Source organism: Rhinolophus sinicus, linkage group LG01 (genome assembly GCF_036562045.2).
Source record: "Rhinolophus sinicus isolate RSC01 linkage group LG01, ASM3656204v1, whole genome shotgun sequence".
Taxonomy (NCBI): domain Eukaryota; kingdom Metazoa; phylum Chordata; class Mammalia; order Chiroptera; family Rhinolophidae; genus Rhinolophus; species Rhinolophus sinicus.
Genome location: NC_133751.1, coordinates 148594658 through 148618986, shown reverse-complemented (window position 1 = coordinate 148618986; position 24329 = coordinate 148594658). Strand labels below are relative to the sequence as shown.

The window sequence follows — 24329 nt, the reverse complement described above, 5'->3', positions numbered from 1 at the left end:
TGCCGCTCTTTAGTACATACCGTCTTCTACTATTGGATTATTACAATAGCCTTTGAACTGCTTCCTTGACTCTAAATTTATCTCATATTCAATCCATTCTCTACATTGCTTCCCCGCCCACCCTCCCTCAGTTTTTCTCAAGTACAAGCCTGGTCGTGTTACCTTCCTAACAAAACCTTTTCGTGGATCTCCAAGGCCCTCAGCCCTCAGTCATATAAAACTGTTCATGATTGACTCCTGGTCACTTCTCCATGCTCTCACTTCTCATGATACCTGTTTCACTCCACCCTCCAGCTATAATAAATTTTGGTAGAATTCTCCAAAATAGCCAGTCTTTCTTGTCTTCGGGTCTTTGCACATGCTGTGCAGACTGCCCGAAGTGTACCCTCCCACTACTGTTTGCCTAACTCTTATTTGTTCTTCATTTCTTTGCTTAAACATTGATTTCTCTGGATGGCTCTCTCTGGCTTCCCAAGACTGGTTTAGGCATGACTCTGGAGTGCTCTGCAGACTAAATACTCTGCATTGTATTTGTAAGCATATCTCTCTCTCCCATGAAAGTAGGTTTCTTGAGGTCCACTTATTCCCAATACCCTGCCCAGAGCCTGGCACATAGTATGCTCTCAATAAATGCATTCTGAATGAATCTGTATTCTCTTCCCTACAGAGCTTAGTATAATAATGTACATTTACTAGACAATTCGGGACTAGAAATGGTACAGTAATTGAGAACAAGCTCAACTGTTTAGCAGGATTTCTTTGTCCTCTGAGATTCTTAAAGTCCGTTAACTCTCAAGTAGTCATTTTCCTGGTAGTAGATATAAGAGTGGTAAAAAATCCTATAAAATAGCCAGAAAAACCAACTGTTGAGGTACTCAAATTCTGTAACACCTGAGAAGGAAGAAACATTTATCAAAATGATCTTTGCAAGGAGAAGAGGGTGAATGTAGAAGAATCTGCTGCTGCTGATAATGACAACTATTAATGTTAATAGCACTTCTATGTGCCAGGCACTATTATGATCATTGTATGTGCATTAATTCATTTAATACTCAAAATATTCACGTGGTAGGCACATTATCCCCACTTGACGTATAACGAAACCAAGACAAGGAGGGGTAATTCCAAGGCTGTATAGCTAATGAATGAGTGGTACTGTGTTTCCCTGAAAATAAGACCTAGCCAGACAATCAGCTCTAATGCGTCTTTTGGAGCAAAAATTAATTATCAGACCCAGTCTTATTTTACTATAACATAATACAAGAACGGGTCTTTTATTAATTTTTGCTCCAAAAGATGCATTAGAGCTGATTGTCCAGCTAGGTCTTATTTTTGGGGAAACACAGTAGGTCTGGTACAAGAACCAAGGCAGCCTAACTGTAGAGCCTGTGCCCGGAACCATTTTGCTAATTTGAACATGATGCTTTCTGTACATAGAGAAGAATTCACAAAATGATAGAAAAGTACTTTGAATTTCTTTTCCAGTAGTTGATATATCCTCCCTGTGAACAAAACATGGAAACCCAAACAGCTGTAATAAAGCAGATATTTTCTTTCAGGATAGCTAGCTGGCATATCCCAGCTACATTAAAATCTTCTGAATTAATCTGCTCAAGCAATGGGAGTTACTATCTACCCTCCCCCACCCCCCAAAAAGGGTACTATAAAATCAAAGCTTAGAAAACTTAAAACTCAGATGAGGTGCTGTAAGCACTTGTCATCCTAACACTATACAGAGAACCATGATCAGGTAAGCAAATTGCTTTTCTATTTTGTTTATTGTAAGAAAACTTATTTTTGCAAGGAAAAACAGTAAAATGAGAAACATTTTTAGATTTTTAAATTTTAAGTACAGGCTGCCCACTTAAACTATTTTACAATTTAATTCCCTTGTATATTGACGAAAGAAAAAGATTTGATGGTTGTTTGTAACCTCTAATCCTATATTCTTTTATCCTGATCACCACTGGAATAGGACTCTCTTTTATAAACTAAATACTGCTTTTTTTTGAAGCCACATTTGCTTAACATACATTTTGTCTTTATTCCCTTCTCAAAGCTATTATGTGGATGAGAAGAAAAAAGAAAGTAATAAAAAAGAAATGTACAATTCTACTCACTCAGCAATTTTCATGAATTACATCTGTTTATTTAAAAGTAAAAATCAAATCTTAACAACAACAAAAAACCATACGGACAATAATGTTAAGTATACTTTTCCCAGATGTATTTTGCAAATCACAGTTGAAATAGTTCCTTTATATTTTCATTCAATGTAGTGTTCATTCTTAAAGAAACCCCACACAGTCATCTTTTTCCCAAATATTTCTTTTACTTTCTTTTCCCTTTTGATTTACTACTGTCAGAAGCATTATAGTTGCTATTTTGGTTTCTTTTTGTACCCAACAAAACATCACTGGAATCTGTAGCACAACAGATCTAAAACATTTCAAAAATAATGCTGTATTTATTATTTGTGACAGTTAATATAAAGCATAAGAAAAATGTTAGGAAGCAGTTTCAGTGGAAGAAATTGAAGTCAAACACTCAGTGTTCTAGTTGACAGATACATACTCAGAGTTAGACTTGGGCAATTTAAAAATGGTCAAAGTATTAAGCCATTGATAATGGGATAGGGCCAATGAATATATCACCATCCAATGTTTTGATAAGATGCTGATCAAAAATCATGTTTATGAATTCTAGGTACTACATTTCTAAAGCAAGTATATTTTAAATAAAAAGAATTGTTTGACTTCAGAAGTACTTAGCGTCTTTGTTCAGCAAAAAAGATAAATTTGTAATGAAAATGACAAAAATTAAGATGGAAAAATTGGAGTTCTTTTTGGAGAGGTAGGAGGAAGGCAGCAGAAGCAATAAATTGTATGTATCTAAAAAGATTGTTTTGCTCTTCTAACATCACATTGTGTACCTTTTCTGAAAATAAAATGGCAGTAGTAAGAAAAAAATGCATTTATACTATAGAATGATTTTCAAATAGCCTAGATATAAGAGCTATAAGGTATGGAAAGTGATCTTTAATTAAAGGGGCGTTAGCACTGCAGCAACGTCTTTCAGAGTAAAAACTGTTAGTCACATCTCTTGGGAATTTTATGCAGAATATCTCAAATCACAAGGGTAAATGAGAATTTATCCTAAGTGATCAGTTTACCTTCTTTTTGCTTACAGAAGTGTTTGGTAGCTAGATTCAATGCTGAGTATTATGCCATTCATATAGAACTGATGCAAACACCCGGAAGAGTCTAGGGTTTTAGGGAATGGTGGAGCTTTTAAAGAATACACTGTTAACACATGTGTAAAACAGATGTTCATTTTAAGTTCTTTTTTTTAATAAATTTGTACTTTGTGCCTCCAACAGAACTGGCCTCGTGAAATGTGTAATGTTTATATCTCGAACCAAATTACAAGAATCTATCCATAGTGTTCAATTAATTTTCAGGCAGAAGTTAAAAACAAACTTGATGTTATAATTTTACTTAGCTTATATATGGTAGTGCAGCTTCAAGGTTGGTTACTAACATTTTCATTTATGTTTAGTAAGACCCCAAATAGCAACTGAAAACTTTTGAGAGATACAGCCTATATTTATTTTGTATTTTTTCCAAGGTGAAACTTCTAATTAAATTATGTCATTCAATTCAATCTATATCTTACCACACACAATTAAGAGAGACAGGAAAAAGCCATTAATTATATAATGTAATACATTACACAACTTAAACAGCACTTACCAATTATAAGTGGTGTGAAGTACAAGTTGCAGATCCTTGGCATTTAATAAGCATTTAGAAATATTTTCACAATAAAAAAGAAATCAATTTCAACCAGTAAACTTAATATAACATTAAATCAAACCTTACCATTTGCAGTGGCTGGTATACTAAGTTTGATTAAGTGGTCTTTCTGTGCTTTTGCTAGCATACATATTCTATGAAATTCTTCTTTCAGGTCCCAGAAAGTCTTCTCTAGATAACTGCTAAAAATAAATCAATATTTAAAAATGTAAGGCTATATTTTCAAACATTTTAAAATCATAATTAAACGTATATAGCACTTTTTTTGTGTACCACAAAATAATTATTGAAAGATTTTAACTTTAGTTAAAAAAAATTTTAAATTCCTAGAAAATGTTAAAAAAAATTCTAATCTTTGGAGAGCCAGGTGAAAAATTATAAGTTTTAATACATGTATGTAGCGCAGACTGGCATATCTACTTATTCATATATCACACTTATGCTGGCTCTCTCATTCGCACATTAGGTATTTCAATGTATTGACTTTTGTTCACTGTAAGCTTCTTAAGAAGAAAATGCAGTATTTTTCACTTTGATAAGGTTCACATTAAGAGCTGTCTGTATAAAACAATGCAGCCATAATACTTGGTCTATTAAAATATTAGAGCGTTAGAGAATTCTGTTTTTAGACCCATTTCTGTTATTAACTGTATGACTTACTAGGTCGTTTTAATATGGAGGAGGCTTGGGTTGGTTTTTTCTAGTTCTAAGAGGCTGCTCAATTTTCTTACAATTGCTAAAATTTAAAACTATGTACATAAGAATGCATTTCAATATTTATAATTTTCAGAGTTGGCAAAAAAGGATACAGAAAGAACTACCTTTCATGGAATAAAGGAATGCCAAGATTCCTTGGTGAAGTTTCTTTTCTAGGAGAAGAAACTTCTTGTCTTCTTTCCTTAAAGATACAAAAATGATTACCACTTTAAATTGCTTCTAAACTCAAATGAAACTGGGTTAACAGAAAACACAATGGAAAATTTATATTCCTCATTGAAAAATAAGTTTAGGTAGCTTACAGATATATTTATACATACATACACACACACACACACACACACATATATATATACACACACACACACCTAGATAGATATATACATACATATATACACACATATATAGTACAATAGATGTTTTTCTTTAAATGAGAACCATCAGGGAAAAAGAAAAATGAAGGTAGAATAATAGGATGAAGATATGAACTGTTGTTTTCAATTACTATTTCCAATACTGATAATTCAAGGAATTTCCTCAAATTCACGTATTGATCAAAATTGCTCCTCTGATCACCAGTAGCACCTGATATGATCAGAAACTAGGAAAAAAAATCTATTTGTGTGTTTGTACCTCTTTTCCATTATTGGCCTAAACATTTAAATCAATGTCTCTATATTTTGTTAGAGATTCTTTGCTGAGGAATGCAGCTGTATAAGAGGAAGAAAACCAAGCTACAGTATTAGCATTTAACAAGTATTTTAAAGATAGTGCCAATTAGGGATTTAAGCTACTTTAACACAAGTTCTTGCCTTTCACTCCCACCCTGTGGCTTACACTGGTATTACATTTATCCTACCATTTAAAAGTCAACACTGAAAAACATGATGATCAACTATATGGTTTAGATTTTTTAAAAATCTTCAATATACCTAGAAAACTCTGTTTACCTAAAAAGCTAAAAAACTACAAATTCAAAGATTTTAAGAAATTCTAATATTATACACTCATAAATTATAATTCAGCCCAAACTGTATAGGTCTTATATATAAGTTCAAATTCAAACCAGTGGACATTTATATTTACGTAGTAACTTTTTAGATTTTATTCAATTAAGGTCATCATAGCTATTATTAAAATGAGTGACTTTACCTCATTGTTTTTTGTCATCTGAGACATCTCCTTTTAATCTTGTTTGAAATTGAAAAGTTCTTTCAATTTCTTAGGAGTCTATTTGTTCTTTATTAAGACTTGATTCCTGTTTGCTTTTCTTAAAATTAACATATTTTCCAATTTATTTTAGTTTATTGCTATACTTTTCCAGCTTTTTCTAATGTAGCTTTTCAAAATGCTTTCTAACATAATATGGTATTTTCTAAATACCAGTGTTTGGTTTACATTTTTAAAATAGAGTATGACTTTACAGTAATTAATAAAATAAAATCTTGGCAACCCAAACAATTTGTGATTTTATAGCTTATGTTGTCAAGCTAAGGTAAAATAAAGATAATTTGCTGCTGCAAACTTTTTATTTGACAAACATTTAGGTCATGTCTTCTTCTGGATTACAACTGCTTTACTGGGCGTATAAAATAGGAGTCACATCAGAAGACATTTTCACATTCACAGTTTGTTTCTAAAAGTGGTAGACAAAGTATTTCTTTAGTGTTATGTGCAGTTAGAACACTCAGTGGCTTTTAATGTGGACTAGGAAGAAAGGCAACATTTTAAATCTAGCCAACCATTCAGGATGTACAAGTATGAAAATGAACCTTTAAAAGATTATACTAAATCTTTATCAACAGAGGTAATATTAGGAGAATAGAAACATTTGACAATTTAATGAATTAAACAAATCATAAAAATAAGTAATTAAATTAAATGGAATGATTAATCTTTTAAATTTTACTACTAGAAATTCTCAATATGAAGAAATATTTATTGGAAGCTAGAAAGAACCAAAAATAGTACTCTGTAATTTAAGCCTAAAAATGAAGACACTTACAGAATGTGATAAAGACTACTCTAATTTTCAAAGTACTGATTTTGACATAAACTAGGAATGACTGCTTCTGATGTTAAACTGTAAAAACTAAAGGGTCAGAGGGAGGAGGTGAAGGGAAAGGTAATAAACCGTTCTTTGGCTTGGCAAATAACACGTCAACTTATTTCTGTGATGTTTAGATTTGATTATTGGTATGAGTGCATTTATGTGAAAAAGATCCTTGGATGTACTGGTAGGGAGTAAAGGGAGGACTCATTTATTGAGGAATTTCTAGGAAGTATCTAAGGTGTTCACCTTCTTTGGGACTAGAAGTACAGTTCTGCTTATTATTATTTAGCTCTGCTTACTGTTTTTATTATTGAAGAAAAGTATTAGTAATTGTACTAAACAATACATTGCATCTTCTATCATTCATACCAAATAAATCTGTTGATGTATTTTGAATAAAAATTTTAGGTCCCCAGCATCACAAGACAAAATTTCAAAAAGGGACCTTTTAACATGTCAGTTCCAAAAACAAAAAACAAAAACTTTGACAGACATTTTGAAGTAGGGTTTATTTATAAAAGATGTATCATGTTAAAGCTATTTTCCATTTTAGCAATCTAACACATCTTTCTGAAAATGACTGTTTAATTTTTGAAAGAATTTAGGATTATTCTAGTCAATGGCAACTCCAACACTTTTCCCAGAAACTAAAACTTTCCTTTCAATGCTAAATTATCTTACTTAATGATGATTACTCAGTTTGTTGAGCATCCCAGAGAGTAAGTTAGCATTAGAGGAGATAGCTTGTATTGTTTTTTCTACTCTCAAAATTATCCTGGTGGATGCTGTGCTGCAGGAGTTGAGTTATTGCAACTTCAAATAAGAAAGCAAGGAACTTTGAACATTATATTTTAGGAGATTTTAAACATTAAATCATTCAACAAATGAACTTATATTGAGGTACCAAAACTTAAAATACTTAACATTATAAACTGTTCCAAGTACTAGTTTGGAAATGCCGAACTTGTGGAATGAATACTGAAATAAGAGTTTTACACGTCGTACTTTTCATTTACACTTCCAGTATGGCGCTGGATAAATCATTCAACTAAATCATTAAGATAAACCCATTTGAAACAGTTGGAAGATGTGAAATGATTTCTTAAATTTCCTTTTATGTGAAATGGGAGAATTTTGTTTTAGTATATGTAAATCAACTTAAGCTTAATATATGTAAATCAATTTACCCATCTCCTAGATAAGTATTATGAAAAAATATATGTTCAAGGGCTATTTGAATAAGCAATCCTATTTAAGGAGAAAAAACAAAACATGGCTAATACTTCATTAGTTCAAATCCAGATTTATTCTTAACGCAAAGGTAATGGAAAATATTTTTGTGTTAGAGTGCAGGATCTGTTGGGTATCAACATCACAAAGAAAGAAATGTGTATTTTCCCTAATGCTTACCTTTTAAAATATTTGGTACTATAAGTGGAAGTATTTTATTCCTTTTATAAACCAATCTGAAAAATACAGAAATGATTCACAACAGTCAAGATGTGGATTCAACCTAAGTGTCTATTGGTGAATGACTGGGTAAAGAAAATGTGATATATACACACATATATGGATATTAAATATGTAGGAATATTTTAAGGCTATATCAACCTTAAAAAAAGAAATTCTGTCACTCAAGACCACATGGATGAACCTGAAGGATATTATGTTATGTGAAATAAGCCAAGCACAGAAAGACAAATACTGCATGATCTTACTTATACGTGAAATCTAAAAGTCTAATTCATAGAATGGTAGTTGGCAGGGTTAGGGGTGTGGGGAAATGGGGAGATGCTGGTCAAAGAGGACAAAGTTTCAGTTACATGGGACAAATAATTTCTGGAGCTCTAACGTGCAGCATTAGTGATATAGTTAATACTACTATATTGTACACTTGAAATTTTCTAAGAGAGTAAATCTTAATGTTTTCATCACATTAAAAAAGAAAGATAACTATGCGAAGCGATATATTAATTAGATTGACTGTGATAAATCATTTCATAATGTGTACATATGTATCAAATCATGTACACTGTAATATATACAAGTTTTTATTTGTCAATTATACTTCCATAAAGCTGGAGGGAAAAATAGAAGCACGATGAAAATTTTAATTTAGAATGTATTTTCTTAAAAATATTAAGCAACTAAAGTCAGCAAATTAAATTGAGTTATGAAACTTTTGAAGATAATACTAAACTCAATACAATGTATATTCTCTCACATGGAAGGAATCTAAACTTTAAAGCCTAATACTGAATATAGGTGGTAAGTGTCCAACGATATGTATTTGACCAATAGCAATGACTATCACATTATTCCAGTGTTCATACTGTGTTTCCCCGAAAATAAGACCTAGCCGGACAATCAGCTCTAATGCGTCTTTTGGAGCAAAAATTAACATAAGACCCAGTATTATATTATTATATCATATATCATATATCATATATCATATCATATCATATCATATCATATCATATCATATCATATCATATCATATCATATTGTATCACATCATATTATATTAAAGACCCAGTCTTACATTATAGTAAAATAAGACTGGGTAGTATATTAATTTTTGCTCCAAAAGACACATTAGAGCTGATTGTCCGGCTAGGTCTTACTTTCAGGGAAACACGGTGTCAAAGACGGCCTCTAAACTTTAGCTGAGATCCTTGCATACAAAAGGAATATTTTTAGATATATTAGGCACCCGAGTGTAGCTAATATTTGATTTTACTTCTGGATAAGGCTTAATAGAATTATGCTTTTAAAACAAAAAAAGACAATTATACTCCTTTCTGGAACAATGTAAACCAAGAAATAAACTGAGGCGAGATGGCATGAATTAGTAAAGGGAATATAAACTGTGGAATAGTTATAAATACTAGCTTGATAAAATTTACTATGGCAAAAGGAAAGAAATGAGCAGTGGAAAAAGAAAGTGAAAATAAGGATTCACTTATAACTCAGATTTTTAAAACTAAGACTGAAATGTTAAAGGAGAAACAGGTTGAATATTTCCTAACCAGTCTTAGACACATTGAGACAAAGATGTTATGCTTAAATTCAAACACTGAATATGGTTGAACTAGGGAGAAAGTGAGAAAAGGGCTGAGACATGAGGAGATTAAAGTAGAAAGTAGAAACAGAAAATAAATACAAAAAAGAGATTTGATAAGAACTATAAAAGCACAGTAAAAGGAAAGTTTGAGGACAAAAGGTAAATTTAAAAAATATAAGGCAATTGCATTTACAAGAATTTATGGCCACGTGAAATCTGTGCTTCTCTCACCCTCATTAACATTACTGAAAATCTAGCAAAGCAAGAGGAACACAAATTCTAGGAGTCTTGTCTGCTCTGCATGAATGCAGTGTGCTAGGCAAACCCACTGCCAGTTCGGGAACAATTCCAGGGCAAAATGGGATCCATCCCAGAGTTCTGAAGGAAGTGGCAAGAAAATAAACAATATAAAAATAAAATTAAATACTCCAATTACTTCCAAGTTCTTTACAGGGTTCTGGTTTAATGTAAATCCCCCAAAAATCTCTTATCAGTTCAATGTGACAATAAAACATTCTTTAAAAAAAAAAGTTAAAATCCTTTACCAGTACTGCCACAATTACTATAATTTTAATTCTAAGAAGTTAATTTTAAGCAGAGTGAGATTAATACTTTCCCACTGTCTGTCTTTTGAGTCTTTTACTCTGAGTCTTTTAGGTGCCTTCTGCATGTCCTTCTGAGTTTATTTTCTTAATGGGAAGAAACATCTAATGGTGGGGATGCTTTTTATGCAAAATAGAAAGTGAATAAATGACCAACTAAAAAAAATAAGGTTCCCATTGGCCCCTCATCCCTTCTCCAAACACTACATTTGTAATGAACTGATCTGTGAAAATCCTTTCCATTAACTACACATTTTGTTATACCATTACCATGGTGAACAGAAAATACATTCATGAAAATAGATATTATTTAAGCAATTTGCATGTATTATTTCACTTAATCCACATAATCTTGTGAGTTAAGTACTTTAATTTGATTTTAAAGTTTGCTATAATAAATAAGACTGTGGCGAGGTCAAATAATTTGTCTACAGGTCCAGTAGTTGGAGTAGCTTCAATTGGAACCTAGGCTCCAAGTAAGAATTTGTTTTCTTTTACTAACTTAGCAGGCACAGGGCTTGGTTGGCTACTAGAGAAGCGAAGCAGTACGGTAGGTTATCTGGTAAGGTAGTTATAGAAGGGTAACATCTACACATTGCACGAATGCAAAATAATTTTAAGATTCTAAAACCTGTCTGCCATACAACAAATATATTCCTTACTGAAGAGTAATTATAAGCCAAGCTTTGCTGTTTAAATATTGCCTGGGGTAAAAACCCTTTGGTATGGCTTGTTTTGTGCTCAAGAATGTACAAGTAGAAATTTACATCCAAAAATAACATAGAAAGATTTCTCAAGTTCTGCCAAACCAGTTCACTTGTCGACATAGGCAATTTGCAATAGTTTCTTAACCAAAGTTTCACAGTCTATTTCTCAAACTTGCTATTAGAAGTTAACCATTCGACAGCATGACAATGGAGTATCTTACTGTTAAATTTATCCTTTCAAAACCGTAATTCCTTTCCTCGCCTCCCTAACTATCGTCTAATAGAAGAGTGGGCATAATTATAGTAGCTGATTTAAAATCCTTGTCTTGCAGTTTCAGTATCTGGATCATATCAGGGTTGGTATCTATTCCCTTGAAAATGGGTGCTATTCTCGACTCTCTATATGTTGAATAATTTTGGACTGTACTCTTAACATTGTGAATATTATGCTGTGGAGATATTACATGGTGCTGAAGGGTACTGATGTGTTTGTAGGCAATTAAGTTGGTTAGGCTCAGACTCCAAACTGTCACATCTTTGAAGCACAGTAGCTCACATCTCAGTTCAGTCCTTCAAGCCTCTGGCTATCTATCCTGTGAACCTACACATCCATGGGTTCAGGGGATAGCCAGAGACTTGGGCTGAGTTTACACACAGAAAGTAGGGTTTTCCTCTGGCTCTCTCCTCTCTGGGGCTTCTTTCCTCACACTTTGGTGACCATGGTTATTTTGGACTCATTCTCCTTCCTGGTTCTTCCAGCCAGAAAGATGGTGGGGCTTTGTATTGGAATTTCAGCCAACTGTGGCCACCCTTAGGGAAAAAAATCACAGAAAACTGGGAATTTACCCTGAGTTCATACTTGGTCCACATTTTGATTCCCCTCCAAAATGTGCGAAGTTCAGTCTCCAAAGTCCTCAGGTAGTTAATTTTTGTATGTTATTACTGTTAATATAGAGAGTTATTACTGTTAGTTATAGAGGATTTGTTCAGTACCCATTCCTTTAGAACAGAAACTGAACTCCCAAACTCAGGTGTTTTTTTTTTTGTTTTTTTTTTTAAATTCCTCCATTCTTCTGAAATTTCACAATGATTTTCCAGAGATGACAATCACCAATCCAATCGCTTTTCCCAAAGCTCTCATTCTGTTTAATGCTCATTTGACAGTATTTCACTACTGACCAGCTTCTCCTCCTCGAAACTTTTTTTTTTGGCAACTGATATATTTAGGTTTTCTTTCTAAGTTTCAGTATTTTTATTGGTCCCTCTTCTTTGTAGTCCATAAATGTGGACATTCTATAAGGTTCAGACATGGGCCCACTGTTCTTCCCTCATTAGACACCCTTGTTATCTTTTATTCTCATGTCAAGTCTATTGATATTCATCCTTAAAGTCTGTATCTTCATGCTCACCCTCTCTCGATAGCCACTCTCAATTCTCTTTTGATCCAATACATTTTCACTTGTTGTCTATTATAGACCACAAAGTTTAAAACATAATATAATCACCTTGCCCTCAATATCTGGTTCACATTTCTCATCTTTATTCCCATTTTTTTAACGTTAAGGCCATCCTCCTTAGCATCAAAAAATATTAAGGCAAGATAAAACCTTAAAGAAACTGAGATTAGACTTTCCTGGAACAGTAAAACCCAAAACAACCTTTTATTTTGCCAAAAAAGAAGTTAGTCAAAACAGCTAATTACCAAGATCTAATATATTTTTCTTGTCAAAAAGGGATAGACACTTATCAGAAAAGCACGGAGAGAGTTTTAGATTCAGCTTTATAAAAATGTAATCACTTTGTCCTCAGGATAAAATGAGAAGCAAGAGCTAGGGACAGGAATGGCTGCAGAATGGGGAAAGAGGAGGAGATAATGTTCAATCAGTAGTGGCAAGAAGGAAAAAGATTCACTGTGGCCATTTTGTCACCCAGCAGGAATACATTCCAGATGACACTTTCAGGGAATATGGACAAGTCACTGACCCCCTACAGCATTATTTGGATGAAATGTACAGCGAAACATGCTGTCCTTAATGTTAAGCAGTGGGGAGCAATTAGGAATAAAAATAAGAGTGGGTAAACCATCCGATATATAATTACTTAGATGAAAACTTAGTTGAAATACAAAAATCACTCCACTATTGATAAACACAATGGGAGAGAGAAAACAAAAAGATACCCATCTCAGAATTATTTGGTTTTCCAAAAGGGATTTATTAGGAAAGAAAGAAAAAAAAAAATCACAGGGTAATGACATATAGAATGCCTGGGATATACTTTACAATAGTTTAATTAGAATTTTGGGGCATATCTATTTATCTTAGAGCAAATTATCAAGCATATGGAAAGATGTATAAATGGCCAAGAAAAAAATCTCTCAGGGAAAAAGTCAGCTTTAATAATATAGCAAGACTACCTAAGCAAGCAACAGAGAAGTTTAGAGAGCATGAGATATTGGTGCAAATGAAAATTAGGGAAGCCTTCCCCTCCATTCCCCTGCCAATTTCTAGCAAATCCAGTAAGAGCTTGTTAAATACTATATTGGGAAAAGTGCTAGCTAGAGATTCTGTGGTTAAAGGAAGTTAAGTGGTTTTCTTACTGTTGATTTCAGATCCTATAATACATTCTTGAGCCTTTAAAAATGACCAGAGTACATAAGTACGTAGGCACCACACTATGTTTTAATAGATCAGAGTGAAAATTCGAGTTTGCTCTAGACGTAATGTAATAGGTATACAGATAAGTAACTGGGAGTAAGTTACAGGTATCGTGATTTAAAGTATAAAGATGTAAAACAATTTATTATCCAATAAATGTAAAAATGACTGATGAACAACCAATATGACCTCTATGTAAGAATGAGGGTTCCTGAGGAGATACCAGAATAGTCTTAGAGCATGACATTTTTTTAGTAGGATGAAAAGTAAATAATTTACTGAGAAAAAGGCAACATGACTTTTCTAACAGGACATTAAAATCTGGTAAAACCAGTGGTTCTTAAAATTTGATCTAGGATCCCTTGGAGGTCCTGAGATCCTTTCAAGGGATCCACTGTTGGGAGAGAGAATCTGCAGAGCCCCTGAGTATCCCTGCATATTTTTGTAGTGCATGCCAAGAATACAAGGCCTGAGATATTTCTCAGGGGTTATGCTTGTAGAGGGAAAACTTGAAGAATGAGGTATCACATGTCCCTCTCAGATAATGAACAGGCTGCTTACTACTTGCTATAAAATGGTGAGGTTCCCAAGCTCAATGTTCTTCTCCTTTAATGCAACCACTGCATGTCCAGGCATCCATCTGGTCTACCATGTCACTCCCTAGGTGGCACCAATGCAAAGATAATGCTCTTGTTGCCTGCTGTACTATGAATAATAAAGACTTTTTTCTCTGATCTAGGAGTCGCATGTCTTCTTCCAGCATCCATGAAGCAGTAACTGGTTAACTTATTAGCCTGTTAGGGTAAAATCAAATCCCAGACCCTGACATCCATGCAGTCAACCACTGTCACAATAATGTTAGATATTATTTCTTTTTTACTGTGTTGGCACTTACACTGATGATACAAAAGCAATGGTGAGTAAAACTGCTGGTGCCTGAGTATGACCAAGGCCATGGTACCAAACTATAGTAACTGTATTCTTCAATGCCACAGTCCCAGTTAAAAAAAAAAAAAAAAGCCAATGTCACCCAAGAATGTCCTTGATGAGGCAGTAACAATTATTAATTTTATGGAATTTTGATCCCAAGTTATATATTAACATATTTTTAACATTCTGTATGACAAAATGAGAAATACACACAAAAGGGCTTGCATTTCACACTGAAGTAGAAGGGCTGACTTGGGGAAAAACACTTGTGCGATGGTTTGAGTTGCAAGCTGAACTAGCCACTTTTTAATGGAACACCATTTTCACTTGAAAGAATGACTGACATGCAAGCATGGTTATTCAGACATTTTCTCATAAGCAAATGAAGTTAGCCTTTCACTTAAAAAACAAAACAAAACAAAAAAACAACTGACAAGATTTGATATCCATGAAAAAATTTAGGTTTTCACTTGAAAATTAAAATTTTGGGACATCAGTACCCATTACAGTAAGCTTGACAGCTGTCCAGTACTTCAAAGACTTTTCTAATAAGATCAGTAATGAAAATGTGATTAAAAATATATGATGAACTAACTCAATATGTGGAAGACCTGCATAGATCAGTGAACCACTATTTTCCAAAGGAACAATTCATGATGCTACAAAATTATGTAGAGGAAAAAGATAGATTCAAAGTACCAGACAGATCAATTGCTTTTAATGTAGCAGACAGTTCATTAGTTTCAGCTTTTATACTGCAGGTAACACTTAAGCTACTACTTCTTGAGTTTTGGCGTAGTATTAAAGAAAAATATCCACAATTTCTAAATAGGTTATTAAAATACTCTTCCCTTTCTCAACTACATATCTGTGTGAAGCTGGATTTTCTTCACATAATTCAACAACAACCAAAAAAACAAAAAACAAAAAAAAAACCACACACATTTTGTAATACTGAAAAACGAGTATCTTCAAAACAGATTTTGAAAACTTTTAGGATGACAGATTACAATATATTAATAAGAGAAACTACATTGGATGGTTTTGGATGGCTAATCGTAACCTATTGAGGTTGAGAGAATAGCCTCTTATGCTTTGGTTAAGAGAAATCAGGGCTAAATAAAAATATACAAGCTCTGTTTTGTGAGTTCTAGAGAAGAGTAGAAAAAAGAAAAATGGGAAATGTGAGAAAGGAGGAGTTGGGGGAAATAAAGGGAAAAAAGCCACACTAGAGATACTCAAATTTGCTTAGAAGCCAGGGAAAAGACTTTAAAAAGTAATATGCTACTTCTCATTTTCCTCCCCCTACCCCAAATTATTTCCAGTATTATGACAGAGCAAAACCCTTAAAATGATGTATTGAATTAAAAAGCAGAGACACAGAACAGGAAAGGGGTAGGATGAATTAATAATTCAGATTCAGAAATAAAATTTCTGCAACAGAAATTTCAATGTATATATTAAAATGCTTTGGATATCAATATATTTTTTCTTAGAGTTTGTGATACATTTATTATGATACTTTGCAAAAAACTATGAACTTTAATGAATGCACTGGTTGAAGATATTTTTTTCTTTCTAATTATTATCCTACTAGAGAATCTACAAAGACTAGTCCCCAAAGAGGAATAATATAGAAGTGTTACATACAAAAATAAGGTATATTTGATCCATTCTCTAGAAATAACACCAGGGGGAATGGGACATTTGCTCTGACTGAGAAGGCAAAGTAACACACACACACACACACACACACACACACACACACACCCTTCTCCAATCTTCTGTAAGCCCTAGCATAGGTTAACATGTGCCAATGTGGGCACAATCACCATTTCTACCTAATAAAAGATGATGAAAAGAAGGAATCAAGCATTAAAGGAATACAGGGACAGTTTGTTTTACAAAGTTGAGTAATGAATATAAACAGTCACATTTATTTCAAGTTCCTCTCTTAGAAAATGTACTGTGTTTAGATAATGTAAACCAGATTTGACTTTTCCACAGAAATCACTTGGTAATTACATATCTTCACGAACAGTCTAATTTCTAACTTTTGTTCAAATGACGAAAGACATATTTATCATATACCTGTATACGATCCTCTGTTTTAAGGCTGTTATAATATATATGAAACCAGATACCTAGACGATATACAGCAATTTAACAAACACATGAATACTGTTTAAGAGACTCGCAATCGAGAAACTATCTAGTGTTGAGAGAAGCCATGGGGGCCTAAAACTAGATGAAGACCCCTAAGTGAAAGTTTCACCCGAAGTCTAGAGTACATGACGTATGAACAGTTCAAGGATGGGGATACCATCCAAGACCTAGACTTGTGTTATTTTATAAGCTACAGAAGGCCGGAAAGCAGAACAGGGTTAAAGTTCATACATTGTCTGCTGGAACTCGTACATAATAATAAGAACACACTGGTAAATGCCTCTCACTGAAGGACTGTCTCTAGAATAAAGTAACAAAAAGGGAGGGAACACTCTCTCTTCTTAAGTCATGATTATGTCACTTAAAAAAGATTACAGTAATTTCATACTCCTCAGTTTTAGCTTTCAGTTTACATAATGCTCTCAAAAGTGGCATGGAATAATTCTGCTTCTTGTCTAGGAATTAATCTTTCTCCATTAAAATCTTGTAGACAATTTAAGTTTATGTATCTATGCACAGCAAGATACGGACAAGTAAGAATTTGTTTTCTTTTCCCTACTTGAACTAAATGCTGAGCTCCTGCTACCTTGAGCTCACCGGAATTGTTATTTTTAAAATAAGGTCCTATATGTTTTATCTGCACCATAAATTATAATTAGGATTTCATTTTGTCCTATTAACTTGGACTTCACATTGTCTTATAATGCTTGCTAACTGCTTTGAGTCTCCAAATCTTTGTTTCTCCAACTGAACTGAGTACTTCTCTAATGTCTCTAAACTGTAAGCAGAGTACTGAAGGTCATCCAACGATACGGGCTCTGTCTTGACTTCTGGATGTCCTTTTAGAACTCAAAGGATTCTGCATGCTGTTTGTGTAGGATTAGCATGAACAGAGGCTGAACTGTGAATTTCATGTTTTCAAATAAAATTTTCTAAAAGGGACTCTTTCCCCTCAACATACGCTTCTTTACTCTTTGTCTCATTCTCCAAGGCGGCCATGCTTGCCATTTGCCAAAATGTCCATGGGTCTTTTCCCTCTCAAATGGTCTAACCAAGTCCTAAGCAAAATAAACAGTCTAAAGAAAACAAACCCTCAAACCACCCACCAAACAGAAGGAGGAAAGGACCGTGGGTGGTTGGTACTAGCTTCCTTCTGTTACTGGTTCAAAGCATTTCTATTAATTTCCTAATTCACTACAGAGGCTAGGCTAACTGATTGGGAATGTGATTTCTAGAAATCAATTCATTTTTGAGAAGACAAATAATATAAAAATATACTGAAAATAGAAAAAAAAAAGTACTATTATCTTAGCCATTTTTGCACTCTGCCTTCTAGTTCTTGTATTGTATCATAGATACACACTTTTACAAAATTGAAATCAACCAATATAGAATTTTTTTCATCTCAGAAAACCCTAATATATCTAAATCATTCAAAGGTCTTTAGAAAAGGATTTTACTTGTATTACCTAAGAGCAAATTTAATTATAACTATGTAAGTATAGATCAACATAGGCCAATGGAAAAGATTTTAATTTCAGTACTTGATTGGGCAATATTTTTCTAAATCAGGCTTAATATTTTACAATGAATATACAGCCAACTCTCAAATATTCAATAATTCAACTTATCCTCTTTTAGAATATATTTCCCTTTCTCTTTAATCCCTTATATATCTGGTGCTCACTGGCACTTTGGTTCTGGATATATAAAGGAAGATGAAAAAGCTAAAATTCAAGACAGTTTATTTTTAGAAGACTGAGTTGATGAGTTATTAAAAGTATTATATATGTGGCTGTCACATAACTCTTTCCCCTATTAGTAAAGATAATTAAGAGAACTCACTAAATTTAGACTCAGTTCTTACAAAGAGCTTTATCATTTTTCCTCTTATTGTCTGTCCACAAATGAAGCTAAAATTGATGCAACATCAATAATTCTTGGAAATAAGCTATCTCTGACATTATTCCTGTTACTTCTACTTAATTTCAGCCTAGATGTCCAAATATATATTTTAAGGTAAAAGACATCTTACAAAATTAAAACAAATGTAATTAAAAAATTAATTCTGTTGAAGAGTTCCTTTGAACACTTACTGACTGAAAAATAAACTCTGAAACTTTCATAAATAATGACAAATTATCCAAATATAAAATAAACTAAATTATTAACATATCTTAAAAGTCTTTCACATCATCCTTTTTGTTCTAACCAAGACTGCTATTTTCAAAAATACTGTCTATATATTTTGAACTGGATATGTTTTATTATCTTCAAAGAAATGTTATAACTGGAATAAACATAATTTTGATTAAAAATTAATAGTAAATAATGACATTTAGACATCCTTTAAACAGGAAAAGGGAATGTAATTATTATTTACTTAAGCAGTAAATTTCTGTCAGGATTTTACAGTCGGTCAGTGATTTTATAATGTACTATAATAGACCCAATAATGAAATTATTCTAAAAGTCAGAATCATTGTTTCTGAATTCCGTCTCTTGCAAAATAAACCTGAACATATTCCAGCACCATGGTCTCTTGTGTTTATCAGCATTTTTAGATAAAACAATAATTCTGAATTAAAAAATATGAACTGGGAGATACGACAGAGAACTTCTCATTCTAAAACTTTTATTTATAGAAAAATATCAAAATCGGATTTGTCAGATTTGAAGTTAAATAAAAACAAGTTAAGACGGTCTTAGTTTTATGGGATCAGAATAATCTCGACAGACAAAGCCAAAATCTACATTATTTAGAAGGAAAGAAATATAGCACTCTTGACTTAATTGGCCTTGTGAATGTTAAGAGTCCTCTTTGTTAGGAGATCTTATTTTATTCAAAAGCTATTTCATCTACTAAAACCCAAGTCATCTCATTTAAATAATTCCTTTTTAGGGGACCAAACACCAGGGATGCCAAAAAAATGTATATACATTTTAAGACATGTCATCTATACTCAAGCAGTAGTTTGCCATAATCAGAAGTGTCTGGACGCCAATGGTAACCACTTTGAGCACCTCTTGTAATTGCAGAAGTCAAACATGACTTGTATTCATCTTTTGTTATCGGTATATATTGAGTATTACAATTAATACAGTTTTTTCCTTTCTTAAAATGTGTATACATTTTTTTGACACTCTCTGTATATGGTGATGTATCACAGAAATGTACCTACGTAATTTTACTCACCAATGTCACCCCAATAAATTTAATAAAAAATTCCTTTTTAAACATAAATTTAAATAATTCAAAAAAACATGGGGAATAATATACATCTATATACCCACTACCCTGCTTTAAAAGTGTTAATATTTTGCCAATTTGCTCTTTTCTCAGAATCAGTCTCCTCTCTCCAACTGTAGAGGTGATCATTTTTCTAAAGATGTGTATACCCTTCCTATCCATGTTTTTATACTTTTACTACATATTTGTGTTTTTATTAAAAATGTCATGTTTTATAAACTAAAAATTTATATCATTCCCATTTTGTCATTTTTGTAATTTCCATTTTGTACTCAACATATCTTTTGAAATCTAGGAATATTAATATATGTTTAGTTTATTTTAATTTTTCTAAAATGTTTTATTGTAAAGCGGTACCATTCTGCTATTGATGGATGTTTAGGTTGTTTCTAACCAATGTAGCATGAACATCCTTTTATAATACTTGTCTTCTTGCAGATATGGAATGTGCCTTTTTATATTGCTTCAGTGAAGACTTCTGCATTAGTTGGTTAGGTGGATTTTTTTTTTTTTTTTAATTTAAGCACAGGCAATTGAGGAAAACTCTGGAATGCTCTTTCCTGATCCAGAATTATCTGGATCTTACTATCTACCTTAACTTAATCTTTTATTTCTTTGTTAAATCTTTTATTTCTTTGTTAAATGCCTGTGATACAGAAAAGAAAATACTAGAAAATATGAAACCTAAGCCTTTCTTTTACTTGAAAATATTGCTTCTATTTAGGAACATGCAAGTCATTTAACTGTATATACAAAACTTCTGTTTAGACTTCCAGTGGTGGATCCCCTGCAGGAAAATGAGGAAGATGTGTTATGTATCGGCATTTGAACGTTGCTTTTTGCAGAAGCAATGTTAGTGTTTAAGAGAACCTTGTCCACTCTCTCCCCCGTTTCTGCCCACCCAAGTTATTATAAAATACTGACTAAATCATCCAAGAAGTCTGTGCAACCTGATTTCTTATTTCCTTTAGGGAATAAGCCAGCAGTGCAGTCTACCTTTGATTCTTTTTCTCTTGGTATTCCTGATTTTACTTTATCATGTGGCTGGTCAAGAGTCAAATTATTCTTCCTTGCTTCACTGTCTTCAAGCAGGGGAACACAGCCATAACTGTTATCTGTAAAACAAAACCCTCTTGGACATAAGTAGGAAACCCTTGTTTCTGGTACTACCTGGAAAAGAAAAAGAATATAAATCCGTACCCCTAATGTTAAAGAGCAGAGATTTTAAACTATGAGTTTTTAAAAATTCTTCAGAAAATAATTACTTTGACAATTTAGATTTACCCATTTGGATTTTGGCATATTTGCTTCATATTTGTTTTTTTCGTTCCCACTAAACATACAAAACCCATACTCTAACAAAATCAGTGGTGTATAAAACCTGTAGAATTTAGAAAACTAGAATTATGCTCTTTGCAGCTGAACCATCAGTAATAGCAATTAAACTTTTATACAAGTCATATTTTCAGGTATGCATTTTATGCTTAAGACAGTCATTTACATAACTACTCCATGATTACAGAAAAATTTTAAAAAGCATACATGCCAAACAGAACAACAACAAAAAAGCTATCTACAATTTTTATCACCTGTGAGTTATTCCTATTACCATTTTGGTTTATATTTTATCAGAGATTTTTTTTTTTTTTTTCTGCACATATCACACAAAAATCATTTTGTTGCATAAATAAAATATTTATTTTTGTACCCTGTTTTGCTTATTTTGCTATATAGCATATGTCATGTAAGTTTAATGTATTATCATCACTTTTCTTGGCTACATAGCTATTCTTTTTATAAATGACTGTAATTTAACTGTTGGACATTTCTTTATTTCTAGTTTTTCATTATTAGAGTTATGTTGTGATGAGCATGCTTGCATACATATCTTCGAGGACTTGAACAAATATTTTCTTATATTCTTAGAACTTACACTTTTGGCTTAAAAGGCACTGACATTTTAAAAAGCTTTTGTTATTTATTGGTAAATTGTCTTCTAGGAGGTTTTATCAACTTAGAGTTCCACCATATAGGATATGTGAATGTCCATTTTCCCATATCCCGCAATGTTCATTTCTTAAATAAACATAATATGTAAATGTACCACCGTTATTAAAATATCAGAACTAATGAGAAACAAAGGAGTAATAAAATGGAAAAACCTGGCTTCCACCTTTCTTTTCTATAAGTGGTTCAAGAAATACATAAAAAATTAGCATGAACATACCTCGACTGGAATTCACAAGAAGTAACTGTGATTTTAGCTTGTCAATAATAGTTTGTTGAAATAACAGCTGCTCCTGTTGCTCACGTATTCTCTGCTCATAGTTCTCAGTCTGCTGATATAAAAACCAGTTAGTTTGATATTTACTGAAATATCTGTACATACATTTACTGTCTTATTAATAATTATGTATACATAGGAGTTGCCCATATCACTATTTCCCAGGTGGTGAGCATTTATTTGTGAGCTAAAAACTGGCTCCAGCAATGTATTTATAATCATTACAAACATCTGTGATTCAAAATACTTGAAACACTGTAAAATTTTAAAAATTATCTTAAAGAAAAATTTCAGTTAAGAGATCAACATATGGTTTCTTGGTTCTGCAGTCAGGACACAAATTGTAATTTAGAAGTTAATCCTTAATAACAAGAAAAAAAAGGCATGAATGATAAAATGAATGCTATATTAAGTTATTCTATAAAAATATCCCACTAACTTTAAAAAAGATAAGATTTCATGTCTTTTTAATAAATACACTTTTGAATTTATTTTTAGAGCACAAAATCAAAAAGGAAGTGTGGCTATAGTTAAGAAAACTAAAGGGACATGTACAAATTATAAAATCATATTGATCTTCAACTTTTCTAAGAAAAGTTTTAAGAAGTCAAGAGAACACATGGTTACTCTTTAGCGGATATCTTAAATACCACAATTTCCCTTATATTTTTAAGCCATTCATCTTGCTATTTTAGCAATGGCTGTGAGAATTAAGTAATGAAAGAAGACACAGTTTGCATTAAACATAAAAGCAAATTTGAACATGTTACATTACAGTTATCAAATTAGTACAAAGTCTTACAAATATATTACCAAAAAATAAGAGGATTTTTAACCAATTTCTTTCACTGAAGGAACAAATAAATAAATGACTAAATTGTAATTTCTTGAAATATGAAATGGAGTCCTAACAATCTCAGCATGTACTTCAGTAGATACTAAATATTTGATTGTGAACTGATTCATAATCAAAGTTCAAAATCAGTAAAGCTCTATTTCAGAGACCAGTAAGTCTAAAGTTCTATAGACCTTTAGACCATTAAGTCTAAAGATCTATTTCAGAGGCTAGTAAGTCTAAAGTTCTTTATAAATTACACAGCTGTTCCTGGATTCCCAAAATAAATTAGCTTAAGAAATTAAAGCAAAATACCACATCTTCCCAAATAAAAGGTGAAATTTTATAATCCCCTTCAAACATGATAACTGACAGAACTGATAAATAACTCAAGTGATATGCCATCTTTGCACGTTGCCTGAGTGTAGTCTTATATAACTTGATATTCCCAGAGAGCTCTGCAAAGTCACTTATACATAGGAGGTAGTCAGTACATGCTTATTGAAAAGACATTTTTAAAAATTAAAGGAAATAAAGAATCCAAGTTTAAAAAAATCCAAGTAAGTTTTTTTATTATGAATAGAAGAATAAGTCTTGTGAGTCTGTTTGGACCATATGTCCTATAACTGTGAGTATCAGAACTAAATCTTAAGATACCAAAATTCAGTCTAAGGCCAGGTTTCCCAGGACGCGATGTCTTATTCCTACATAAATTTATATTCAAGGCCCTAGAAAGAGTGGGTAGGTTGACTGAAAGAAGGATTCAAACGTCTACAGCAAATTCTGTAATACCTGAAATTCACCTGGGCTACACAGAACCACCAGGGCTGAGGAATCAGCAAACAAGTTGATGTTACAGTCTTCTCTATCTATGTCTGTGTATTCGGAACTTTCTCCATGGAACTCAAAGCTCTTCACAAACATTGACCAGTAATTGCCCATTCTTTACTGCTATTCAGACATGAAGTAACCAGTACCAAAAAACCTAGCAAGTTAGAGACAGGCCCAGAATAAACGTGTAACTTACTCAAGCCTCAGCCCATTCTCCATCTACTATCTATTTTTTCCCCACATTAATGAAAAACCAAATGACCTGTATTCTCTTTTGGAACCAACTCAGAAAACTTCTGCCAAGTAATTGTCATCTTCTAGTTTCTGGCTTAAAATCACACTTCAGCACATCTGCATGTAACATAATAAATAAACAACGCTGAAAATATCCTCATTAGCTTAGAAAAATCAATAGATC

The 24329-nt window shown here is 32.6% G+C and overlaps 1 protein-coding gene across 9 annotated transcripts in view; it reads right to left on the bottom strand.

The window, feature by feature from the left end:
• TANK (TRAF family member associated NFKB activator) overlaps nt 1–24329 on the bottom strand; it is a 74413-nt gene that overhangs the window by 6821 nt on the left and 43263 nt on the right. For 4 of the 9 annotated variants that reach the window (XM_019727273.2, XM_074337089.1, XM_074337092.1 and 1 more), the window contains 4 exons: nt 22189–22300; nt 20958–21076; nt 4637–4713; nt 3882–3997 (listed from right to left, as the gene is read on the bottom strand). In XM_019727273.2, coding sequence (XP_019582832.2) covers nt 3882–3997; nt 4637–4713; nt 20958–21076; nt 22189–22300 — 424 coding nt within the window. The remainder of the gene's footprint in view (nt 1–3881; nt 3998–4636; nt 4714–20957; nt 21077–22188; nt 22301–24329) is intronic. The other 5 variants (XM_074337096.1, XM_074337104.1, XM_019727275.2 and 2 more) reach the window with 2 other exon arrangements.